We start from the raw sequence: 22,528 nt of genomic DNA on the forward strand, positions 1-22,528 counted from the left end.
CCAGGATGGTCTTGATCTCCTGACCTCGTGATCCGCCCGTCTCAGCCTCCCAAAGTGCTGGGATTACAGGCTTGAGCCACCGCGCCCGGCTCTATGAAGTTTCTTGCAGGACACTGGAGTGGCTTCCTGCCTTGCTGGGGGAAGCATTTGAGCCAACATGGCTGCCTGCCCTTTAGGACTGGTTAGAGCTGCATTCCTGAGAAAGCTCAGAATAACAGAGGCTTTGACAGGGTAGAAATGTACTTTTCTCTCAGGTGACACAGGCCTAGGCTGTCCGGCTGGCAGGGTATCATGCATCCTCAGGGACACAGCTCCTACCTTACTGTATCACTCTCCTAGTGCTGGCTTCCAGCCTCAGTGTCACCTCCTGGCCCAAAACAGCTGCTGGTGCTCCAGCCATCACAAGCACAGCTGACCAGAAAGGAGGAAGGAAAAGAGGAAGAGCAAAAGTGCTGCCCCCTAGATGAGTCAGCTCCCTTTGAGGATCTGTCCCTGAAGACACACCCAGCACTTCTGGGTGTGTCACATCTCACTGGCCAGAACTCCATCCTATGTCACTTTTGGTAGGATAGCAGCATTTTAGCTAAGTGCATTGCCAGCCTAAACAAAACATGGGGCTACAGGGAGCAGGTTAGAGATGGCCTCACAGCCAGGCCTAGACCATCCCAGGCCCAGAAATGTGGACATCTCCAGAAGTGACCCATAACTGCCCTGCCTCAGAAGAACCGACAGCCGCAGATGCAAGACAGAGCACCTGGTACACATTCCCTGGCATGCCTGTGGCACGAGGGCTGTGCTCCGACCCCATGCCCCAGCGTGGTGCTGCAGTGGCCACTTCAGTGTTGGCCCTGGAGTTTCCCTCTTCCTGGCTGCGCCCTGACTGATGGGAAGTGGGTTCCTGCTCCTTCTCGAAATACCTGTTGAAAACCTGCTGCACTCTGCTGGCCCCACCCTGGGCGCTGGGGTACCTCCAGAAGCAGGGCACTCACCCCAGAGGCTGCTAGGCAAAGGGCTTTCCTAGCGTGGGAAAGTGGGGGACCCTAGGGAACCTCTGCACCCTTCCTGAGGGCCTGTGTAGGGTGGGCAGGGTGTGGGCACATCCCTGCAGGGAATGGGAGGGGCAGGTGGGAGCCGGAGGAGAGACAGCTGGGCTGGGTTAGATTTAACTTGCTACGGGAGCCAAGTGCGTTGGCTGGAGCCACTGGCTGGGCCTCAGTGCCAGGGGATCCGCCAGGCACGGGGGTGGGAGGGGCAAAGTTTAAATATGCCTGGGGAGCCAAGATGGGGGCAGAGATGGGGCCCAGGTTGAGGAGCTGCCGGGGGCCTGAGGGCGGCACCATGGGTTTTCCTCGGGAGAGCCCAGCAGCACGCTTGCCCTCAGCTGGAGCTGGGGATGGGAGTTGGGTAAGAGACAGCCAGCCAGAGATTTGGGGTTCTTCTGGGGATGGGTATACTCCCCCAGTTGCACCCCTGGGAGAGGAGGTCAGGGAGTGGGTGGAGGAGATGACTGGCGGTCTATGCGTCAGGGGTCACAGCAGGGCACTGCATGCCCAGCCCAGTCCTCATGGTCATGGTAGAGAGGGGTGACCCATGAGGCGGAGCTATACCCACCGGGAGCTTCATGCAGGGCTCATAGCACCCAACCTGTGCTGTCCCATGGCACCTGAGGTTAATTTACCACTCTACCATTCCCATCTTGAAATTCTTCATCATCTTGGGGCAAGGAGCTCACATTTTCACTGTGCGGAGGACCTGGTGAATCCTGCAGCCATCCTGGGCAAGGAGGGTGCAGCCCAGGAAGCAGGGTCCGTGGGGTAGCTGGTAAATTCTGCAGCCGTCCTGGGCGAGGAGGGTGCGGCACTGCAAGCAGGGCCCATGGGGTTTCAGCAGTTGCATGCAGTTAGCCAGGTGATGCCGTCCAGGCATGGTGACAGGCCGGGCGAGCAGGCTGGGCCTGTTCTGGAGAAGAGATGGAGGGGCTGATAAGATGCCCTGTGCTGGGCTCCTGTGCCTGGTGCCAGCCTGCACAAGCTGGGGGAAGGCAGTCTGCCCAGGAGTCCCATGCCCCAGGGCTGGGAGATCCCTTGGGCCAGGGAGGACCATGCTGGCCGATGCTCCCACCAGCTGGCTGGCTTCAGGAAATAGGGGTTCAGTAATGCCCAGGGCATCTGCAGGAGGTGGGTGTGGGTCAGTCTGGGCAGATGGCTGGGAGTTGGGGTGGTACCTGGAGCCCATAGGGGTCTATACCCGGCCTTTGCTGATGGAGGTCCTAGGTGCTGATGGAGGTCCTAAGTAGGCCACAGAGGCACTCGAGCCTCAATTTCCTGGGGGCTTGGTGAGGCTCAGAGGAGGCAGAGCAAGGGAAAGCTGTTTGGAGGGCGTGCGAGCATTGCCAGGGCTCTGCCCAGCATCCACCACATATCCTAGGAACAGCCCTGAATCCTCCTTTGGGAACTACCCATAGGTTGGTACTAGGCTGAGCCCATCTCTTGCCCCAGATAGGGCATGTGACTGGGACCTGGGCATCACTCATCGCCTGGGCATCACTCATCGCCTGGCCATAATCAGTCAGATCATACTTGGGCCCTTCATGGACCCCAGGTCTGAGCTGGGATGTCAGCCTGGAGGTGCCATGCCAAGGGTAAGTGCTGCCTGAGAGGACGGCAGGCTGAGCCCAGGGTGGGGACACCAGTTCTGATGGTAGCCATCGGGCTCCTGGATCCAGCCATGCCTGAAGGAGATAGCACCACCAGTGTACTCTCAGATGCAGGCAAGGTTTCCATCCTGGTAAATGAAGCATCCTGAGCTATCTGCCCACCTCGCCGCACAGGGAGAGGACGGCCACCTGTCCCAACCGGTCTCTGACTCTCTCCTCTCCTCATCAGGGCATTCTGGGCTGGGGTCACCCTTCAGAAGAGCACACAGGGGGGCACTCAAGATGCACACCAGGGAGCCCCAGATGTTTCCACCAGGGTCTTTGTGCCACTGGCTCGTCCAGTGCTGCACAGGTGGGACAGAGCCCAGGGGACGGAGGAGTTGTCCGGTGACCTCACCGCACATCCCTTGGGCACTCCTATCTCTGCTTGGATCAGTTAAGCAACTTCAGAAAAAGTGGGAGGATGATGGGACACCAGGAAGAGGCAGATCCAGGTGAGGTTGGCCAGTGTAGGGCAGGGGGCAGGGGGACGCACCAGGGTAACAAGCGCCCCGGGGACGTGGACAGCCCTTTCCCCAGGGCCATGGGGAGAGCCCAGCTGGCCCCACCGTGTCCTGCAAAGGCAGCCTCTGGCCTGGGTCTAGGAGCTGCGCCTCCATCGTCCTCCATCAAGGCCCGGGTCTGGCCCCTGTTGCCCCCTGCTCATGCCCTTGGTCTGGTCCGGGCATCCAGCTGCCCCCTGCTCATGCCCTTGGTCTGGCCCGGGCATCCAGCTGCCCCCTGCTCATGCCCTTGGTCTGGCCCGGGACCTCGGATTCCCAGCTGCAGCCGGGACGCACCCATGCCACATTGGTGGGTTCCAAGGAAAGCGACATGAGGCCCTACAAAGCTTTTCGGTCCCAGGCACTTTCCCCTGCTCCCCAGGGGACAGCCCAGGCGGGACAGCTTGTTCCCTTGTTTTCTGGTTTTGTGTGTGTGTGAGTGGAAGTGTGTATGGCAGAGTGTGTGTGGGTGAGAGTGTGAATGTGAATGTGTGGTGTGTGTGTGGAATTGTGGGAGTGTGTGTGGAAGTGTGAATGAATATGTGTGTGAATGGAAGAGTGTGGAATTGGAAGTGTGTGTATGAGAGTGTAAGTGTGGAAGTGTTCATGCGTGTGAGTGGAAATGTGTGTGAGAGTGTGTGTGGAATTGGGGGAGTGTGTGCATGTGTATGGAAGTGAATGAGTGTGAGTGTGTGAGTGGAAGAGTATGTGTGGAATTGGGAGTATGTGTGCATATGGGTGTGAGAGTGTGAGTGTGGAAGTGAGTTTGTATGTGTGTGTGAATGTGTGAGTGGAAGAGTGTGTGGAATTGAGGAGGAAGTGTGTTTGAGAGTGTGTGGAATGAGGGAAGTGTGTACATGTTTGAGTGTGTGTGTGTGGAATGGGGGAAGTATGTGTGTGGAATTAAGAAGTGTGTGAGTGTGTGTGTGGAATGGGGGAAGTGTGTACTGTTTGTGAGTGTGTATGTGTTTGTGGAATTGAGGGGGAGGGGTGTGTGTGTGTAATGGGGAAGTGTGTACGTGTTTGTGATTGTGTGAGTGTGGAATGGGGCAGTGTGTATGTGTGTGTGTGGAATTGAGGGGGAGGTGTGTGTGTGTTGAATGGGGGAAATGTGTACGTGTTTGTGAGTGTGTGAGTGTGGAATGGGGCAGTGTGTATGTGTGTGTGTGGAATTGAGGGGAAGTGTGTGTGTGAGTGAGTGTGTGTGTGGAATGGGGGAAGTGTGTACGTGTTTGTGAGTGTGTGAGTGTGGAATGGGGGAAGTGTTTTGTGTGTGGAATTGAGGGGAAGTGTGTGTGTGAGAGTGAGTGTGTGTGTGGAATGGGGGAAGTGTGTATGTGTGAGTGTGTGAGTGTGGAATGGGGGAAGTGTTTTGTGTGTGGAATTGAGGGGAAGTGTGTGTGTGAGTGAGTGTGTGTGGAATGGGGAAGTGTGTATGTGTGTGTGTGTGGAAGGGGGGAGTGTCTAAGTATGTGTTTGAGTGTGTGCATAGAATTGAAGGGAAGTGTGTATGTGTTTGAGTGTGAGTGTGTGTGTGTGGAATGGAGGGAAGTATGAATGTGAGTGTGAGTCTTTGTGTATGTGTTTGTGGGATGAGTGTGTGTGTGGATGAGTGTGTGAGTGAGTGTGTGTGGGATGAGTGTGTGTGTTGAGTGTGTGTGTATGAGATGAGTGTGTGTGTATGGGACGGATGTGTGTTGAGTCTGTGTGGGATGAGTGTGTGTTTGGAGGATGAGTGTGTGAGTGTGTGGGATGAGTGTGAGTGTGTGGGGGATGAGCGTGTGTTTGTGTGTGATGAATGTGTATGCCCGTGGGATGAATGTGTGTGTGCTGAGTGTGTGTGCTGAGTGTGTATTTGAGTGTGTGGGATGAGTGTGTGTGTTGAGTGTGTTGAGTATGTGTGTGGGATGAGTGTTGAGTGTGTGAGTGTATGTGTGGGATGAGTGTGTGTTGAGTGTGTGGGATGTGTGTGAGTGTGGGGGGATGAGCCTGTGTTTGTGTGTGATGAGTGTGTGTGTGCATAGGATGAGTGTGTATGTGAGTGTTGAGTGTGTGTGAGTGTTGAGTGCGTGGGATGAGTGTGTGTGTGGGATGAGCGTGTATTTGAGTGTGTGTGGGATGAGTGTGTGTGTGGGTGTGGGATGAGTGTTGAGTGTGTGACTGCGAGTGTGGGTGTGTGAGTGAGTGTGTATGGAAAGGCGTGCGGGCAGCAAGTGACAGTGATTCGTGCCCAGACCCAGGGGAAGAGGGGTCTGCCTCTAGAGCAATTCTCGACCCCTGCCCTGGCTCAGGGCTTTGTGGAGGGAGGGACTGTTTCTCCCACCCTGACCTGTCCCTTGCAGGGCGGAAGGGGACAGTGTCAGTTTCCTCCTAATACCTCTCTCACAGCTCGCACCAAACACCCTCAGACACACCCACAGACTCACAGACGCATGTGCACACACACATAGCCCAGAGAGACACGCACAGACATACCCGGATGCACACAGTCGTGTACATTGACAGGCACATAGACCCACGCACGCACACGCATGCATCCCTTGCCTGCTTCTTGGGAGCCCCCATCCTTCCTCACCCGGGACACAGGGGCACGCCCACATTCACTGGATCCCAGCCCCAGCATCTGATCAAATCTGGGTTAGTTTTTCCAGCAGGCACCAGTTCCCCAGGAGCTGCCCTGGATCTGGAGGACTCCAGGGAGTCAATAGAGAGGGCCGTCCCCGTCCCTGTCCCCATCTCCGTCCTCGTCCTCGTAGGGCCCAGACTCCTCCTCCAGGACTAGGCTCCCTGAGCCCACCTGCACCGCTCAGCCCCTCCACCGGGCGCCTCTTTCCGACCTTCTGCAGGGGAAGAGGGCCTAGGGCTCCAGGAGGGGTCGGGGCTGTGTTTGCCCTAGGGGTGAGAGCATAAACTACCTGGAACAATGGTCAGCAGCTCCGGGAACAGCACAGGCAATGGGAAGACCTGGAGTAACCCTGAAGGCTTCTGGGAGGAGGCACCCACGGGGGCAGGTGCCAGGTGGGGCGGAGCCTGAGGGGCGTGTGTCTGGGGAGGGGCATGGAGGTACAGGAGGCGGGGACAGAGGGAGGAGGAGGGGCCACCTCCCCACCAGGCTTCAGGTTCCAGGGTAAAGCCGGCCTCTCAGCCTTACACCGAGAGCCTTACACCGAGAGTGGATCCAGGCAGCAGCCGGACGGGGGCCGGCCTGCCCAGTACTCACCCCGGGCCTCCAGTGTGCCCGCCCCATGGCCATCCTTGCTTCCTCCCCAGACAGACTGCCCCACCCAGGCAGGAGGCAGGGGGTGGACAGAGATGGGGCTAGCCCTCCAGCAGCCCTGGGCAGTGTGTGCCAGCCACACACCCCACGTTCTTGTCTGTCGCCCTCCACTAGATCCACCAGGCACCTGCCTGTGCTGACCTCAGCTGCTGGAGGGGAGGGCCCCACCAGCCCGTGTGTGGAGCAGTCGGGAGCACGTGGCCCCTGGCTGGCCTGCCTAGCCTTGCGCCCTGGCTGGGGGTCTGCAGGATGGACCAGGGTCACCAAGCCTGGTCCCCACTGCTGGGACGTAGGCTGAGGGGGTAGGCAAGGTGTTCGGGGCAGACACCGGCAGGGTTTCAGGGCACCCTGGCATGGGAAGCAGGAGGAGCTGGATGCCAACCAATTTGAGGTTCCAGACATCCCCCTCCCCCAGGGCCTGTCCCTACTTCTGGCCTGGCCCAGCAGCCCCCTGGCTTGACGCTTACCAGTGTTCAGGGCCTGATTCACCCCCAGGCACTGGCAGGGATGGGGGCTCATGGCCTGGGTTTGGCTCGGAGACCCCCAGGCAGTGCTGCTCTGCTGGATTATAGCCACAGGAGGTCCCACCAAATGCTCTTAGGGATGGGGTGAGGGCTCCCGGGCTGTGGCTGGGCCCCCCACAGCTGGACTTGGGTTTGGGGCCAGGTCCCAGATGCTCTGGAGGCCTCTTGGTCCTTCGGAGGGTTCTGGAAAAGCACAGTGGAGACCGTTCTGCTTTCTGTCTTCTTTTCTGTTTTCTCTATCACGTCTTCATTCTTAGCCCACGGAGGGAGGCTGCACAGATGCAATCTGTTCCATTCATTCAGCAAATACTTCTCAGCCAGCCCTGGGAGGTGCACACTGCGCGCCAGCAACAGTCTGGTTCACACGGAGGGACTTTCTGGGGAGGTAGGAGCTCCTTTCCTCAGGCAAAGATTTTTCATTCCTCCAGTTTCTCCAGCAGCCTCTGCACTCACCGGGCTGTTGACCCTCGGATCAGACCTGGGTCCTCAAGACCTCCTGCAGGCACCACCTCCTCCAGGGAGCCCTCCTAGGATCACCCCTTCTCTCGTGCTTGATGTCTCCACCAGGTGCCATCCTTAGGAGGGAAGAGTGCTGGGTCAGGCTCCATTCAGTTCTTCACTCTCCCTGCCCCAACCTCTGCCCTCGGACCCAGGCTCCGGGGCTCAGCAGGCCCCCGGGCTCAGCAGGAAGAGCTGAGGTGTGATTGGAGCTTGGTTTTCTGGGGGCCGCTGTCCTGGCCTGTGGTGTGGGTGTGACCCTGCCTCTTTCTTTATTTTTTGTAGAGACGGGGTCTCTCTATGTTGCCCAGGCTGGTCTTGGGCTCCTGGCCTCAAGCAATCCTCCTGCCTTGGCCTCCTGAAGTGTTGGGAGTACAGGCATGAGCCTCCATGCCCAGCCTGCGACCCTGTCCCTTAAGCTGGCTGTATCAGCCCTGGGTGAGCAGGGAGCAGACCCCGAGGGGCCTGCAGGCTTTCTTCCTACGGATGGACCACGGCTGGCTCTACAGCCATCCTGCCTGGGCCCCTTGAGACCTGCCAAGCTGCCATCACCCGTCACTGCCCCTCTGCCCGCTCTCTCAGCCTCACTTCTCACAGGAGCCAGGCAGCGAGAGACAGATGCCCTGAGAGAGGGTCATCTCTGCAGTCACACTTTCCCCACCACCCCCACCACGGCCAGGCTGGCTGTGCCCAGGCCCCCCGTCCCAGCAGGATGGCGCTTGGACCCCTGAGGCATTGCTAGGAGATTAAGCAGGGGCTCCTCACAGGGACCCCAAGGCAGCTGCAGGGATGACCAGCACGACTCCCCCTCCACTTCTCATGCATCCTCAGCCAGGGTTTGACTCCACTGTTGTGAGCTCAGGCATCACGATTGCCTGAGTCAGGCCAGTGCCAGGCCAAAGCGACTGATCCTGGGGTTCTGTTAGCTGAAAGGCAGCCTCCTTTCCTGCCTGGGGATGGAGGAGGGGACAGGGGAGTCACTTGGAGCTGCAGGGAGAGACCTCAGGAAGATACTGTCTGCCTGAGGCTGAAGCGCACACAGGATAAGATGAGACGGAGGGAGCAGCTGTACTTGAGCCCAGATGCAGCTGTGCCTGAAACTCACTGCCCTGGACTTCGTGGGCACAGAAAACAGCACATGCTCCTTGTCCTTAGGCCCTTTGGAGTTGGGCTCTGTCACTTTCAACCAAACTATAGCAACTAATATCTGGCTCTCCCGTTCTCTCTGTCCTTCCCACCACCGAAGCCTTGAGCCTAATTCTGTCTGGTCTGCAAAGGCAGGTAAACCAGACTCAACTTTTTATTCCAAGTCGGTGGCCTCAGACGCCATTCTTGTCACACCCAGGCCCTGAGCTCGTCAGGATGCACCCGGAGCTGGCTCAGAATGTCACGGGGGAAAAAAAGGCATGGAACAAAAAAAGAAAAATTTACATTCCCAAATTCAAATGAGCTCCTGCAGAAAGAGAGAAAGCAAATATGGGTTCCTTGGAAGAGGCGGCACAGTGCTGGCCCCAGACCCCCACAGGTGCCTTGGCTGTAACCAGCAGGACAATTGTCCTGCACTGGCCCTGGCGGCCCTGCGCCTTACCCCCATATTACTCACCAGCAGCTGTGTCCCCATGCAGCAGAGACAGAGCACTGCAGGGACAGCACCTGGGCACACCACCGGCTCCAAAAAGAAGGGTCTTTTCTGGGCACCAGAGATGCTGGTGGCAGAGCTGCTCTCCCGACGGCACAGGGTGATGGGACAGCATCCTGCTGTCCGCTGCTGTGACACCAGCATGGCCACCAGCCCAGCCCCTGACTGCCCATTTGACCAGTCTTATCTCTTGAACATCCACGTGGCAGTTCAACCTCGACACCCTCAACAGGGCACCTCTTCGTCCCCCAAACCTCTCCCTCTGGTTCATTGTCAGCACCTCCTTTGAGGCGTTTGAGCCCAAATGATGGAGTTGGGCTGGGCCCCTCGCCTCCTCTGCCCTCTCATACCTCACATGCCAACCCACGTCACAATCCGCCCAGGTCTGCCTGCCCCCACTGCCACCGCCACCATCGCCTCCCACCTGGAGTCTTGCAACGCCTCCCCTGTGGTGTCTCTGTCCTCATCCACCTAGAGACCACTCTCCAATGCAGTCAGCGGGTCCCGTAAAAGTGTTCCCCAGGCCCTCCTGGAGCACCTGTCCAAGAAAACACCAGCATCCTTGCAGCAGCTCAAGGGGCTACAAGACCTGCCCCTGGAACGCACTTCCCATGCCCCCGCCTGAGCTCCAGCCACATGAGCTTCCTCGTTGTCCCTGGAACACGAACGTGGTCCACCCCTTGCCCTTCACTCCTGCTGTTCCCCTTCCTGGAACTCTGCTCCCTCCAATGTCCACCTCCCTCTCTTCCCCCTTTGCTCATGTGTCTCCTCAGTGGAAGCTCCCTGGCCACCCTTTCAAAATTGGAACCTGGGCCGTGTCAAGGTGGGTCCTCCAGGAAGCAGATGCTGAGACAGCACGGGAGGTAGAGAGATGTGTTGGGGTGAGGCCTGTGAAGGATCGGGGGTCAGGGCACAGGGGCAGCTGAGCTGGGGCCCCACCTGGCATGCGTTCCCTCCCTCCCTCCTGCACTCTCCCACCTCGGCTGTGGCCACTGCAGGTCCTGGAGGCTCACGCTCCTTCCCTGCGCCCTGGCCACTGGATTTTCTCAGGCTGGGGTGGCCGCACTTGTCCACGCACAGAAACAATCGGGCCGGGGGGTGCCATGGTGCCCAAGAGGGCCCTGAGTCTCACACTCAGCCCCTCCCACCCTCCTCTTCTGAAAACAGCGGCCCCACCTCCTCCTGCTGGTCAGGGCCACTCACCCTGACAGAAAGGTGGCTCCTCATCTTGTCTGCTGGAGCTCAGGAGCTCAAAGTGCCTGGGAGCCATCCACAGCTGTATCCCCAGTGAGCAGGTCCATCCCCAGTGAGCCATCCCCAGTGTATCCCCAGTGTCCCTCAGAGAGGAGAAGCTTGAGCCCTGCAGAGCCCAGAGTTTGGAAAGCATGGATTCCCCTGATGGATGCCAGACGGGGCCCCTCCTGCTCCTTCCCTGGTCCTGAAGGCCTATAGTCTTCTTGTTGGTAGACGTGGCACCATGGAAAGGTCTCTGCTCTGTCATCCTTGTCTGCAGGGCAGCGCCAGCCTCAAAGGTGAGTGCCCTAGGCTGGTGTGCCTCCAGAGGCTGCTCCTGGGTGGTGTGGCAGGCCAGACCCTGGTGGGCCCATGGCCAGGGGGCCATGCTGGCTCCGACTTCATGGGAAGAGGGTCCCCTGGCCAGATGCCACACTGTAGGAGTCTCTGCCTGTGGATCTGGAGTCCATAGGCCCCTGGATTGCAGGGTAGGCTCAACAGGCAAGAGAAGCCACACCCAGAGCAGGTCTGTGGCCCATGAGGACTAGGGGAAGGGGACCCATGGAGCCAGCTCGCCAGCAGCTATTTGCTGTCCTCAGAGAATGTCCCCTACTTGGGGCTGGGTGTTGAACACTTGTTGGCGGTCAGACATTCAGAGGCAGCAGCAGCAGATGGGCCTTGGGAGGTGGGGGTCGGTGCCCTTCGGCCCACACATAGCCTCCAGGGTGGCCACTGCACTCAATGGGGCCTCACTGCACTCACTCACCTTGAACATCCCAGTTCGAGGGTGGCCAATGACAGCGGCTTGCTAATGTCACGTCTTCAGGGTGGATGGCTTCTGGTGGGTGTTTGCTTGTGATACGAAACCAACAAGCTAGGCCCATAGTCACTTGGCCATCCACATGGCTCTGACCCAGAGCTCCTGTCTCCATCTCTAGTCCTTTTTCTCCCCTGCCCGGACCAGCCTGATGGGACATTGGCCTCTGCCCATGAATCCAGGGATGGTCTCCCCTGGCCACTTTCTTTTTTCATCACAAGGTACACAACATAGCCACTCCCTGGGACAGAGCCTCCCAGGGCTAGACAGGCTACACAGGGACCAGCACATGCACTCTGCATTGCCGTGGCCGCATCAGGCTCCAGCCCAGAGGACACTGCCCTCCTGTTTGGGCAAGGACATGGGCCTCTCGCATGGCTGCTGGTCACCCTGGTGCGCTTGCTGACCTCAGGTTGGGCTGGACATGTGGCCATGGGAGGGGGTGGGCCTGTGTGACCTTGGGCAAGGGGCTCACCAGCGCTGCAGGGTGGCAAGTCCTGCCCAACTTTATGGCCTTGCAGGGGCTGGTGAGGTCAGATACCAAGCACTCCCACCGAGTCTGGTCGATAGGGGGCGTTCACGGCCGCCAGCCACGGTCATGATCAGACCTCGGGGCCAAGCCAGGCCCTCTCCTCTCCAGGCAGCCTCCATTTACAGCAGCTCAGAGAAGTTTGGTATCACCCAGGGTCACACAGCTGGGTCCCCACTGCCAGGAGTTGAACCCCGGGGCCTCCTTCTGACTTCCCACGAGGGTGCCCTGAGGTGACCCACAGGCATGTGATGGATATGGGTCACCACTGTGGTGATGGGCTGCAGAAATGGGTCTCCTGGCCGATGCCATGTTGTGTGGGATTCCCCGCCTGTGGGTCCAGATTCCATGGGCCCCTGGGTCTTGGTGCAGCCTCCGCAGGGGTTTCAGAACAGCTGTGGGGCAGGTGTGGGCTGAGCTGTCCCCCCTGAGGCTGTGGGGCAGAGAAAACACCATGAAAGCCCCTTCTGTCTGGGTCGTCTGGCCCAGGCCGGCACTGCCCAGGCTCTCCAGGGCTGGTCAGTTCACAGGGAAGCCTGGGCAGCTGTGGATGACAGGGGAGCTGTGGATGACAGGGAGGGTGGGGAGGGAGAATGACTGGGCCGGCCTCCAGACCCCTTCATCCTTGGTTCTGTTTGGGGCTCCAATTTATATTCCCCATTCCAAGATGGGGACACTGAGGCTCCAGCCAGGGAAGGAGAGAGCCAGGGCCCCCTCTTAACCCCCACCCAATGCCATCTCCTGCAGCCTCAGTGGGTACTTGGGGAGGAGAAGGGCTTGGGGAGGAGTTCACTCAACAAGAAGTTGCTGGTTTGGGTGGGGACAGTGAGTCAAGGGCTGCAGCAGGGCTGGGTGGCAGCTCTGATGGCCCTACAGCCCCTTGCTGCCCAGTTCCATGAACTTTTCCCTTTGAAAACTTTTCCCTGGTCCAGGCACAGCCCCTCCTCACTGGGTGAGTTAGGGTGAGGTGCAGGGAACCTGGGGGAGCCAATATGAGGAGAGGGTTTGCAGGTGGAGTGGGATGAGTACAATCGAGTAGTCAGAGAGGGAAGCCGAACCCCTCCCCTCAGAGCAGACTCCTAGAAACCATGGAATAGTGGGCTGGCTGGGGCCACTGGTCTGGGGGTTCCTCTCTGCAGTCAGCCCTGAGGTGGCAACAGAGGAATCCCAGCCCCTCTCTCCCCAAAGTTTGTGAAGCGCCATTTGGGGTGAGGGGAAGGGGTAGGTCCCCACAGGATGGGGAAGCTGCTATAAGTAGGGGATTGACGGTGCACGTCAGTGCCTGGGGTCCCCTCTGCAGCCCCTCCCCCAGACACACGCACTCTCCCATCTTTGAGGCACCAGGGTTGCCTTCGACTGGCAACAGAGCAGAGTTGCTGCTTCCCTCTCCTGGGGCTCAGCTCCCTCCCTGCCTGCTATCTGATGTGTGTCTTACTGTTGGTGGGTCTCCAGCCTGGCTCTGGTGGCTGCTTCCCTGGCCTGTGGGTGTCTGTGTATCTGAGTGTGGGCATGTCTGTCTGTCTGCCCTGAGTGTTTCAGGCGGAATCTGTCCTTGACCCGGTGTATCTGAGCGCATGTGTCTGGTAGTGGGGGCGCTCCCTCCTGCCACCTCTCCTCTCCTCCCCCATCACTTCCCACAGGCGCTGACACAGCCACCACCTGCGCCCTGAGCGCAGTGACCTCGTCTGTCCGCTGCAGTGGCGACTGCCCCTCTGTCCACGGGGGTCCGTGGCTGGGCTCCAAGCGGCTTGCTGCTCCCTCCTCAGCCTGAGGCTGCCGGAACCCGGGCTAGACGCGCTCCCCTCCGGCTGGGTCCGCGCGGCGCCTCATCTTCCCTTATGTAACTCCACATCTGCCTGCGCCTTGCAGGTCACCCTGGACCCTGCACTGGGCCCTGTCCACAGGGAGGCTGGCACCCCTAGTCCGTGCAAACGGGAGGTGGAGCGGACCCCTGGTCTGGGCACCGGCTTTCCAAGACCCCCTCCTCCCCATCCCTTCTCCAGACGTTCCTTCCGCCGGAGACCCACATTCCCAAAACATGCACCGAGGAAATGCCCCACAGGGCAAGTTCCCCGGAGCGCGGGTGCAGGCGTTTCCCCCACCCCCACCCCGGGTCCCCACAGGCGCCAGGGCTCCCCATGATGACTGGGTAGGGGTCCCCAGGGCCGAGGGCACGGGAAAGGCCGAGCAACCCAGACCCCGGCTCCGAGTGCGCGGGCTGGCTGACCGCAGGCGAGCCCCCAGACCCGGTCAAGTCCCGGCCGGGCTCCCAGCCAGCTGCCGTGAGCGCAGGGGCTGGGCTCCAGCCTGCCTGGCGGGCACGCGGCGCTGTCCGTGGTGCTGCCGGCGCCGGGCGGGGCGGGGGCGGGGCGGGGGCGGGGCGAGGGCGGCAGCCAATGGCGGGGGCGCTGCGCGGGGCGCGCGGGGCGGTGGGCTGGGCGCGGGGCGCACTCGGCTGCGCGTTGCGCTCCGAGTCTCGGTCGCGCCGGCAGCGGCTCAGGCTCCGGCTTCTCTCCCGCTGCAGCAGCAGCGCTGCTGGCCCCACTAGGCTCTGATCTGGCCCCGGCCCCCTCGGCACCGCCCGCCCTGGCCCCGGCCCCAGCCCCCCGGACCATGAGCTGGGCGCCCCCCGGGGAACCCCACCCGGCCAAGGGCCCGCAAAGACGAGGCTCCCGGGCCGGGGCCCCTCCGGCCGCCCACCTCTCGACTGGCGCCCTGCCCCGCGTCCCGGAGCCGCGTGAGCCTGCGGGGCCATGGAGCGCGCGCCGCCCGACGGACCGCTGAACGCTTCGGGGGCGCTGGCGGGCGAGGCAGCGGCGGCGGGCGGGGCGCGCGGCTTCTCGGCAGCCTGGACCGCGGTGCTGGCCGCGCTCATGGCGCTGCTCATCGTGGCCACGGTGCTGGGCAACGCGCTGGTCATGCTCGCCTTCGTGGCCGACTCGAGCCTCCGCACTCAGAACAACTTCTTCCTGCTCAACCTTGCCATCTCCGACTTCCTCGTGGGTAAATCCCCAGCCCCCGGCCGCCGTGGGACCCAGGGGCGCCCAGCGTGGCCGGGCCAGCGGGGACTGGAGCACGGACCTGGGTGGCTCCCGCAGGCACACGCCCCACCAGGGGACCCGGCCTGGGAAGGGGGTGTCCGGAGCCCATGGTGTGGGGGGCACAGGCGAAGTTCCTTGCCACTCAGGCCTCGGGACAGGGGCTGGAGAGAGATGTCCCTGGGAAGGGACACAGGCACTGGGCGAGGCGCGAGGCGCAAAGGCAGCGGGTGCAGCCCTGGTTCCTGCGCTGTAGCCAAACAAAGGCTGCTGCGGACTTAGGACGCGCGGAGGGCGCAGTGGGGAGATTTAGAGAAGGTCTGGGGGAGGGGGCATGGAAGGGGGATTTTTAGAGCTGTGTTGGGGGAGGGGACCGTAGGGAAGGTGGGGGTTGGGGGAGACGCTGGAAGGAGCGCGCTCTCACGTGTCCAGGCTCTGCTGCCGGCTGGGGGGGCGGGGCACGCGGAGGGGGCTGGAGTGCCAGACACCTGTTGGGGCTGTGAGGTGCGTCTCCCAGACGCTCCAAGCCCGCTTGGCAGTAGTAGTGGCGGCTGGCGGCTGGCGGCTGCAACCAAGTGCCCTTTCAGCCGGGAAAGCCTTTCCTGTTGTCTAAGCTGAGAGGGAGGGCTGTCCAACGCCAAGGTAGGGGCTGGAGTCCAGCGGGGGGAGGGGAGAAGGAAATTGTCTTCTTTCCTCCTTTGAGGGCTGGGAGGGCTGGACAGAAGTCCAGGGAGTCCCGACTCCAGGCTCTTGGGGTCTTGTGGTGGCCAGAGTTCCCCATGCCTGGATCGTCTCTCCTGCTCCCAGGCCCAGGGGACACCGGAGGTGCTGGGAGCTATGTGGGGGTGAAGGCTGGTGGCAGGGCAGAGTTTGTGGCTGACACCAGGTGGAGGGGGCGGTAAGATGAGGATGGCTGGTCCCAGAAAAGCAGCCCAGGTTCCATGGTGTCTGTGCTTAGGTTGGTCTGTCCCCTGTCCCCTGGCTGCATGGTCCCACTGTGGCCCTACTCCCCACAGGCGCCTTCTGCATCCCACTGTATGTGCCCTATGTGCTGACCGGCCGCTGGACCTTCGGTCGGGGCCTCTGCAAGCTGTGGCTGGTGGTGGACTACCTGCTGTGCACCTCCTCCGCCTTCAACATCGTGCTCATCAGCTACGACCGCTTCCTGTCGGTCACCCGAGCCGTGAGTCCCGGGCTGCAGAGCCCCTGCTCACTCCTGCAGGGACAGTCAGGACGCCCATGGGAGGCATCAGGGTGGGGACGGCCGCTTCTGAGTTGTGGGCAGAAGTGGGCTTGGTCCCACTGATTTTGCTGCTGACACATGGGCCACTCGATGGCCAGCTGCCCACTCCGGGCCATGGCTGCAGCCAGACTGTCCTGGCCCAGGCAGGAGGCAGGGAATCTGGATGCAGATGTTCCTGAAGGCAGGGCTGTCACTGCAGCCCCCGCCCTGGGGCAGGTCCACAGTCCCCAGAGTTACGGGAGGATCTGGGGCCAGAGGCCCTGGGTGACCACAGTCTCCAGAGTTAAGGGAGGATCTGGGGCCAGAGGCCCTGGGTGACACCCCTCACACATGCGTGTGTGTGCAAGCGTGCACACACACACAGGCCCCGGGAAGGCAGGCGGCAGATCCTGGCTCCATAGATTTCCCTTTGTGGGAGCGGCCACCTGAGTCAGGGACTCTGCCCCACCCCGGCTCCTGTATCAGGGCCATGCAGCCCATGGAGCCGCTGCTGAAGTCACTCCTTCCCCTTCTCATCTCCTTGGCAGCTCACCTCCACAGGGCTTTATGGGGCCTCTGCAGGACTGAGGGCAGGCTGTTTCGTTCTAGACTAGAAAGGCCAAGAGACAGGGTGCAAAGAGCATGGGTTTGGGGTCCTCTTGAGCCCATCCCCCTGTGGTCTCTCCCTCCTTTCCTGGAGCCACCAGGTATGGGGCACAAGGAGAGCTGCCACGAAGGGTAAAGCGGCCAAGCAGAGAGCCTGGCATGGGGGTGCTCTGCCCACCTCTCATTAGCAATAGCTGTAAACATTGCTCCCGCTCTCACCAAGGTAAACGCCATCAGGCTTGTGGGGGAGGGTGGCAGGGGTTCTCAGGTCCTCCTCCTCCAGCTGTCCTACCTGGGTCCCCTCAATGGGATCCCTTGGCCCTCCTGCCCCCTGCCCCCACCAGCTGGTTGCTCTCTGCCCTGGGGAGGGCCCTGCCCTCCCTCCCTGTTCTGTCCCAGAGGCCCTGATGTCGATCTGGGATGCTTTGTTCTGTGGTGGGGCGCGGGATGTCTCCCAGCAGTGGGCCAGCTTGTGGCTTCATTCCTGCACTTCCAGCTCCCAGGGGTGCGAGCACCTGCGCAGGAGTGGGGCTGGACCTCCCACCCCAACCTCTGGAGATGGCTCGGGCCTTTGCAGGATCAGGATGCATCATGTCAGAAACAGCTGTGTGCGCGTGTGGTCTGGGGCCCATGCTGAGTCTGGTCCCAGGGGTGCAGGGGCCAAGGACAGGACCCTCAGGGAGCTCACAGCTCGTAGGGGGGTGGTAAACAGGCAGCCTACAGAAAGTGAGGATTTGGGTTGGTCCCAGGGAGCTTCTGAGACTCTCACTGAGTGTGGCAGGGCACTAGCCTGGGACCCCAGTGGGGAGGGTTAGGGGAAGAGAGGGGAAAGAGGGAGGGAGGGAGGACAGGAGGGGAAGGGAGGAGCATCCTGCTGAGGGAATGGCCCACACAGGGTCCCACAGGCTGCAGGGGCACACCCAGTACAATACTCCTTCTGCCCCGCCCCTGACCAGCCTGCCTGTCTGTAGGTCTCATACAGGGCCCAGCAGGGCAACACGCGGCGGGCGGTGCGGAAGATGCTGCTGGTGTGGGTGCTGGCCTTCCTGCTGTACGGGCCGGCCATCCTGAGCTGGGAGTACCTGTCCGGGGGCAGCTCCATCCCCGAGGGCCACTGCTACGCTGAGTTCTTCTACAACTGGTACTTCCTCATCACGGCCTCCACCCTGGAGTTCTTCACGCCCTTCCTCAGCGTCACCTTCTTCAATCTCAGCATCTACCTGAACATCCAGAGGCGCACCCGCCTCCGGCTGGATGGGGCTCGAGAGGCAGGTGGCCCCGAGCCCCCGCCCGAGGCCCAGCCCTCGCCACCCCCACCGCCTGGCTGCTGGGGCTGCTGGCAGAAGGGGCACGGGGAGGCCATGCCGCTGCATCGGTATGGGGTGGGTGAGGCGGCCGCGGGCGCTGAGGCTGGGGAGACAGCCCTCGGGGGTGGCGGTGGGGGTGGCTCTGCGGCCTCACCCACCTCCAGCTCCGGCAGCTCCTCGAGGGGCACTGAGAGGCCGCGCTCACTCAAGAGGGGCTCCAAGCCGTCGGCATCCTCAGCCTCTCTGGAGAAGCGCATGAAGATGGTGTCCCAGAGCTTCACCCAGCGCTTCCGGCTGTCTCGAGACAGGAAAGTGGCCAAGTCACTGGCCGTCATCGTGAGCATCTTTGGGCTCTGCTGGGCCCCGTACACGCTGCTGATGATCATCCGGGCCGCCTGCCACGGCCACTGCGTCCCTGACTACTGGTACGAAACCTCCTTCTGGCTCCTGTGGGCCAACTCAGCAGTCAACCCTGTCCTCTACCCGCTGTGCCATCACAGCTTCCGCCGAGCCTTCACCAAGCTGCTCTGCCCCCAGAAGCTCAAAATCCAGCCCCACAGCTCCCTGGAGCAGTGCTGGAAGTGAGCGGCCTGCCAGAGCCTCCCTCAGCCACGCCCCTCTCAGCCCAGGTCTCCTGGGCAGCTGGCCCCGCTGCCCCCCACCTGGCTCGTTCCCCCAGGGGTGAGCCCCGCCGTGTCTGTGGCCCTCTCTTAATGCCACAGCAGCCTCTCTTGGGCCACCTGCCCCGCCATGGAGGCACCTTCCTGGATTGGCCAGAGGGCCCCTCACTGGCTGGACTGGAGGCTGGGTGGCCGGCCCTGCCCCCAACACTCTGGCTCCACTGGGAGGGACAGTCTGGAGGTCTCAGACATGCTGCCCACCCCCCGCCGGTGTCCACCCTTCGCAGTTACTGGTGTTCTTCCCAAAGCAAGCGCCTGGGTGTGCTCCAGGCCTCCTGCCCTAGCAGTTCGCTCTGCACGTGCACACCCCTGCACACACCTGCACACCGTCCCTCTCCCCGGACAAGCCCAGGACACTGCCTTTGCTGCCTTCTGTCTCCTGCATAAGCCTCGGCCCTGGCCCTTTCACCTGTCTTCCCACCGACTCTCTCTGCCCCCAAAGTGTCAAGGGGCCCTAGGAACCTTGAAGCTGTTCTCTGCTTTCCATTCTGGGTGTTTTCAGAAAGATGAAGGAGAAAACATGTCTGTGAACTTGATGTTCCTGGGATGTTTAATCAAGAGAGACAAAATTGCTGAGGAGCTCAGGGCTGGATTGGCAGGTGTGGGCTCCCACGCCCTCCTCCCGCTGCTAAGGCTTCCGGCTGAGCTGTGCCAGCTGCTTCTGCCCACCCCGCCTTTGGGCTCATGCTGGCCCTGGCGGCCAAGCCTGCCCTGGCCACTCTGTTTGCTCGGCCAGGACCTCTGGGGGTTGTTGGGAGGAGGGGGCCCGGCCGGGCCTGAGGGTCCCAAGGCGGGCAGGGGTGGTCCAGAGGAGGTGCCCAGGCAGGGGCCGCTTCGCCATGTCCTGTGCACCCGTGCCACGCGCTCTGCATGCTCCTCTGCCTGTGCCCGCTGCGCTGCCCTGCAAACTGTGAGGTCACAATAAAGTGTATTTTTTTATTGGTGCTGATTCCTGAGGACTTTGTGGGGTGATCACAGCCTTCGTGCTTTGAGGAGAGACTCCAGGGAGATAAGAAACCACTCAGAGACATGCGTGAGGCTGAGGTCTCTGTGTTTTCTTCTAAGTGTGTGTGGGGGGCTGCAGTGGGGATGAAAGACCAGCCTGCCACACCAGGGTATAATCCCAAGAAGGGTTTCATGTGCCCTACTGCCAGACCCCTGCACTTCTCAAGACCTGGCTGGCGGGTGAGGAGATGCAGCCCATGCCCTGCTCCGGAGGGGCCCGCTCTGGTGCTGAGAACACAGACATGCAGCCCCTGCCCTGTGCAGCCTTCCTGCCCCTAGGACAGGTGCCTCATCGTTCTCGGTCAGGAGCAGGGTTGCACCCCAGCAAGACTCGGAGCCCAGGGAGGCTCATGGCCATGCCCAGTGTGTGCAGGGGCTGGGTGGCAGAGGGACTGCAGTGACCGGAGCGGAGGGTCTGGGCTTGCCTGCTGGAGCTAGGCTGGAGGGGTTGCTAGAAGGGATAAGCCCCAGAACGGATGCATCTTTGGGAGAGGAGCTGTCCTGGGCAAAGGCCTGGAGGTGGTAATGAGGGTGCAGGATGGGGACACTTGGAGGAAGATGGAGGGAGGGAAGGTGGTGCCCTCTGCTGCGGCTTGTGAGCCTCAATCCTGAAGGCGGCTGCATCTGCTCCGTGGGCCCCAGGAGAAGGAGGCAGACGCCGGACCACACCAGGTACTCAGAGGCCACTTGGAAACTAGACAAGCCCAAGCTAGGTGAGATGCAAACTGGGTGGGCCAGGTACCACCTTCCCCAACATCCCCTCCCTCAGCTCCAGCCTCGAGGGCCCTGACATCTCTGAGCCCACTGTATTTCCAATAGTGCAGCCTTGCTGGACATGCGCTTACATCGTTCCTTCCTACCGCAGGGAGAGCATCTTGCCATTTTCTGGCTACTCTCACAGCCAGTGCTGGGGGTGGGGTGGGGGGTTCACCTGGGCAGGGAGGCCTGCGTCTCCCCCTCAAAGCACTGCTTCCCAGCCACTCGAGTTCACAGCACTGCAGAGGGGAAGCTAACAGCAAAATGCCTCACCTCCAGACCTTTTCTCACGCCCCGAAGCTGGAAGCAGACCTGCACTTTTGTTTTCAAACTCCCTGGAAACTTCCCCCAGAATCTGAACCTCCACAACCCCTCCTCCCCCGCCCCGCTCTCCTTCCCACCATCCCCGCTCTCCTTCCCCCCATCCCCGCTCTCCTTCCCCCCCATCCCCGCTCTCCTTCTCCCACCATCCCCGCTCTCCTTCCCCCCATCCCCGCTCTCCTTCCCCCCCATCCCCGCTCTCCTTCTCCCCCCATCCCCGCTCTCCTTCCCCCCATCCCCGCTCTCCTTCCCCCCCATCCCCGCTCTCCTTCTCCCCCCATCCCCGCTCTCCTTCCCCCCATCCCCGCTCTCCTTCCCCCCCATCCCCGCTCTCCTTCTCCCCCCATCCCCGCTCTCCTTCCCCCCATCCCCGCTCTCCTTCCCCCCCATCCCCGCTCTCCTTCTCCCCCCATCCCCGCTCTCCTTCCCCCCATCCCCGCTCTCCTTCCCCCCCATCCCCGCTCTCCTTCTCCCCCCATCCCCGCTCTCCTTCTCCCACCATCCCCGCTCTCCTTCCCGCTCACGGACCTCTGACTGCCTCCCAGACACCCAAGTGATCCCTCTGAGNCCCCCCATCCCCGCTCTCCTTCTCCCACCATCCCCGCTCTCCTTCCCCCATCCCCGCTCTCCTTCCCCCCATCCCCGCTCTCCTTCTCCCCCCATCCCCGCTCTCCTTCTCCCACCATCCCCGCTCTCCTTCCCGCTCACGGACCTCTGACTGCCTCCCAGACACCCAAGTGATCCCTCTGAGCAGGCTCCTCTTCCTGGGCAGAAGCCACACAAGACCCCTCTTAGTGACAGAGGGAGAGACAAGACTGGGGACACCTGGGCCTTCCTTCATAATTCTTGTCGCAGCCTGTGTGCACCTCTGCCTCTGGGACTGGGCACAGTCCCAAGTGGAGCTGGAACCATGATGGCAGATGTCACTTTCAGAGTGGGGTGCCCCTCCTGCCTCTGGGAGGCCCTGAGGCTCCTCCAGCAGACTGGCTGTTGGCCTCCCCTGCGGGCCCCCCACCACCCAGCCTGGCCCCGCAGCGGGTGTTGGTCCCGTAGCTGAGAGCTGTCTGGGAAAGGACAAAGAACCGTTCTCTGCAGTGATGGGCGCTTCTGTGCCGACAGCCCAGCAGAGCCCCGGCTGCCCCTCCACCCGGCCCTGCTAAATGGCTACAAATTGGAGGATAAAAGCACAGGTTTTCAAGCAATTTTGCCTTCAATCTCTGGAAACTGCCGCTCCCTGGAGCTCCTGTGCGGGATGGAGGAGGAGAGAAGAAAGACACTGAGTCTACTGGGCCCGAGTTCTGCAACAAACAAACACACAAGCGGGCCTCTCTCCAGCAGTGAGCCTCTGGGAGGGGAGACAGAGCCTGCGGGCCCCGAGCTGGAGCCGCCGCCTGGGTGTCTCTCCACCCAGGCCACTGCTGTTTACTGAGCACCTACTGTATGACAGGCACGGTGGTGGGGAGTGGGCTGCACAGGGCAAGCACACACGTGGTCCCTGAGCTTCTGTGAATTGGACCAACAAACAGCCAGCCTTGAGTCCCCGAGGAACAGGGCGTGCCGGGGACACAGGGGATGCCCTGGTGCATGTGGGCGGCCTAGCCACCTAGCATGGAAACCCTCGGTCCGCAGAAGACAGGGCTGCAGCCAGGCCCCGGGCGGTCCTCAGGAAATAGGGGCTCAGGCCAGCAGGGTCTCCCCAGCCCAGGCCCTCAGAGGCTGCCACTGGCTGTGTGTCTGGCCATCTCACCTGCCTCGTGCTGGCTCTGGGGTGTCCCTGGGACAGATTCTGGGCACACGCTGGGTGAGGATCCTTCCCAGCTTGGGATGAAGCCCCTGAGCTCTCAGGGTGCCCAGCAGGCAACCCCACTTCCGTCCTAT

At 61.5% G+C, this 22,528-nt stretch overlaps 2 protein-coding genes across 3 annotated transcripts; one reads left to right on the forward strand and one right to left on the reverse strand.

Moving 5' to 3' along the window:
* Window positions 1-836: 836 nt before the first annotated feature.
* Window positions 837-5,763, reverse strand: LOC112632456 (putative uncharacterized protein FLJ44790). The gene is given in 4 exon segments (XM_025398129.1): window positions 837-1,282; window positions 1,285-1,470; window positions 2,856-3,000; window positions 5,674-5,763. Coding segments are annotated over 4 exon segments (867 nt in total).
* Window positions 5,764-14,173: 8,410 nt separating this feature from the next.
* Window positions 14,174-19,507, forward strand: HRH3 (histamine receptor H3). Of its 2 annotated transcripts, XM_025399777.1 has the most exons (4): window positions 14,468-14,718; window positions 15,770-15,936; window positions 17,553-18,469; window positions 19,071-19,098. In XM_025399777.1, exons 1-4 carry the CDS (start codon window positions 14,469-14,471, stop codon window positions 19,096-19,098), a joined length of 1,362 nt encoding a protein of 453 aa, XP_025255562.1. In that variant the 5' UTR covers window position 14,468. The 2 variants fall into 2 exon arrangements, with proteins under 2 accessions (XP_025255563.1, XP_025255562.1); XM_025399778.1 differs by having other exon boundaries at window positions 14,174-14,718; window positions 17,553-19,507.
* Window positions 19,508-22,528: the final 3,021 nt, after the last annotated feature.

The sequence above is a fragment of the Theropithecus gelada genome, chromosome 10 (assembly GCF_003255815.1).
Source record: "Theropithecus gelada isolate Dixy chromosome 10, Tgel_1.0, whole genome shotgun sequence".
In the NCBI taxonomy this organism is placed as follows: domain Eukaryota; kingdom Metazoa; phylum Chordata; class Mammalia; order Primates; family Cercopithecidae; genus Theropithecus; species Theropithecus gelada.

What these genes read in the sequence shown, in the direction of transcription:
- HRH3 (XM_025399777.1), top strand. Translation starts at nt 14,469, where the DNA reads ATGGAGCGCGCGCCGCCCGACGGACCGCTGAACGCTTCGGGGGCGCTG. An exon ending in CATCTCCGACTTCCTCGTGG is followed by an intron (nt 14,719 to 15,769) that starts GTAAATCCCCAG and finishes TACTCCCCACAG; the next exon opens with GCGCCTTCTGCATCCCACTG. An exon ending in TCCCTGGAGCAGTGCTGGAA is followed by an intron (nt 18,470 to 19,070) that starts GTGAGCGGCCTG and finishes GGGTGTTTTCAG; the next exon opens with AAAGATGAAGGAGAAAACAT.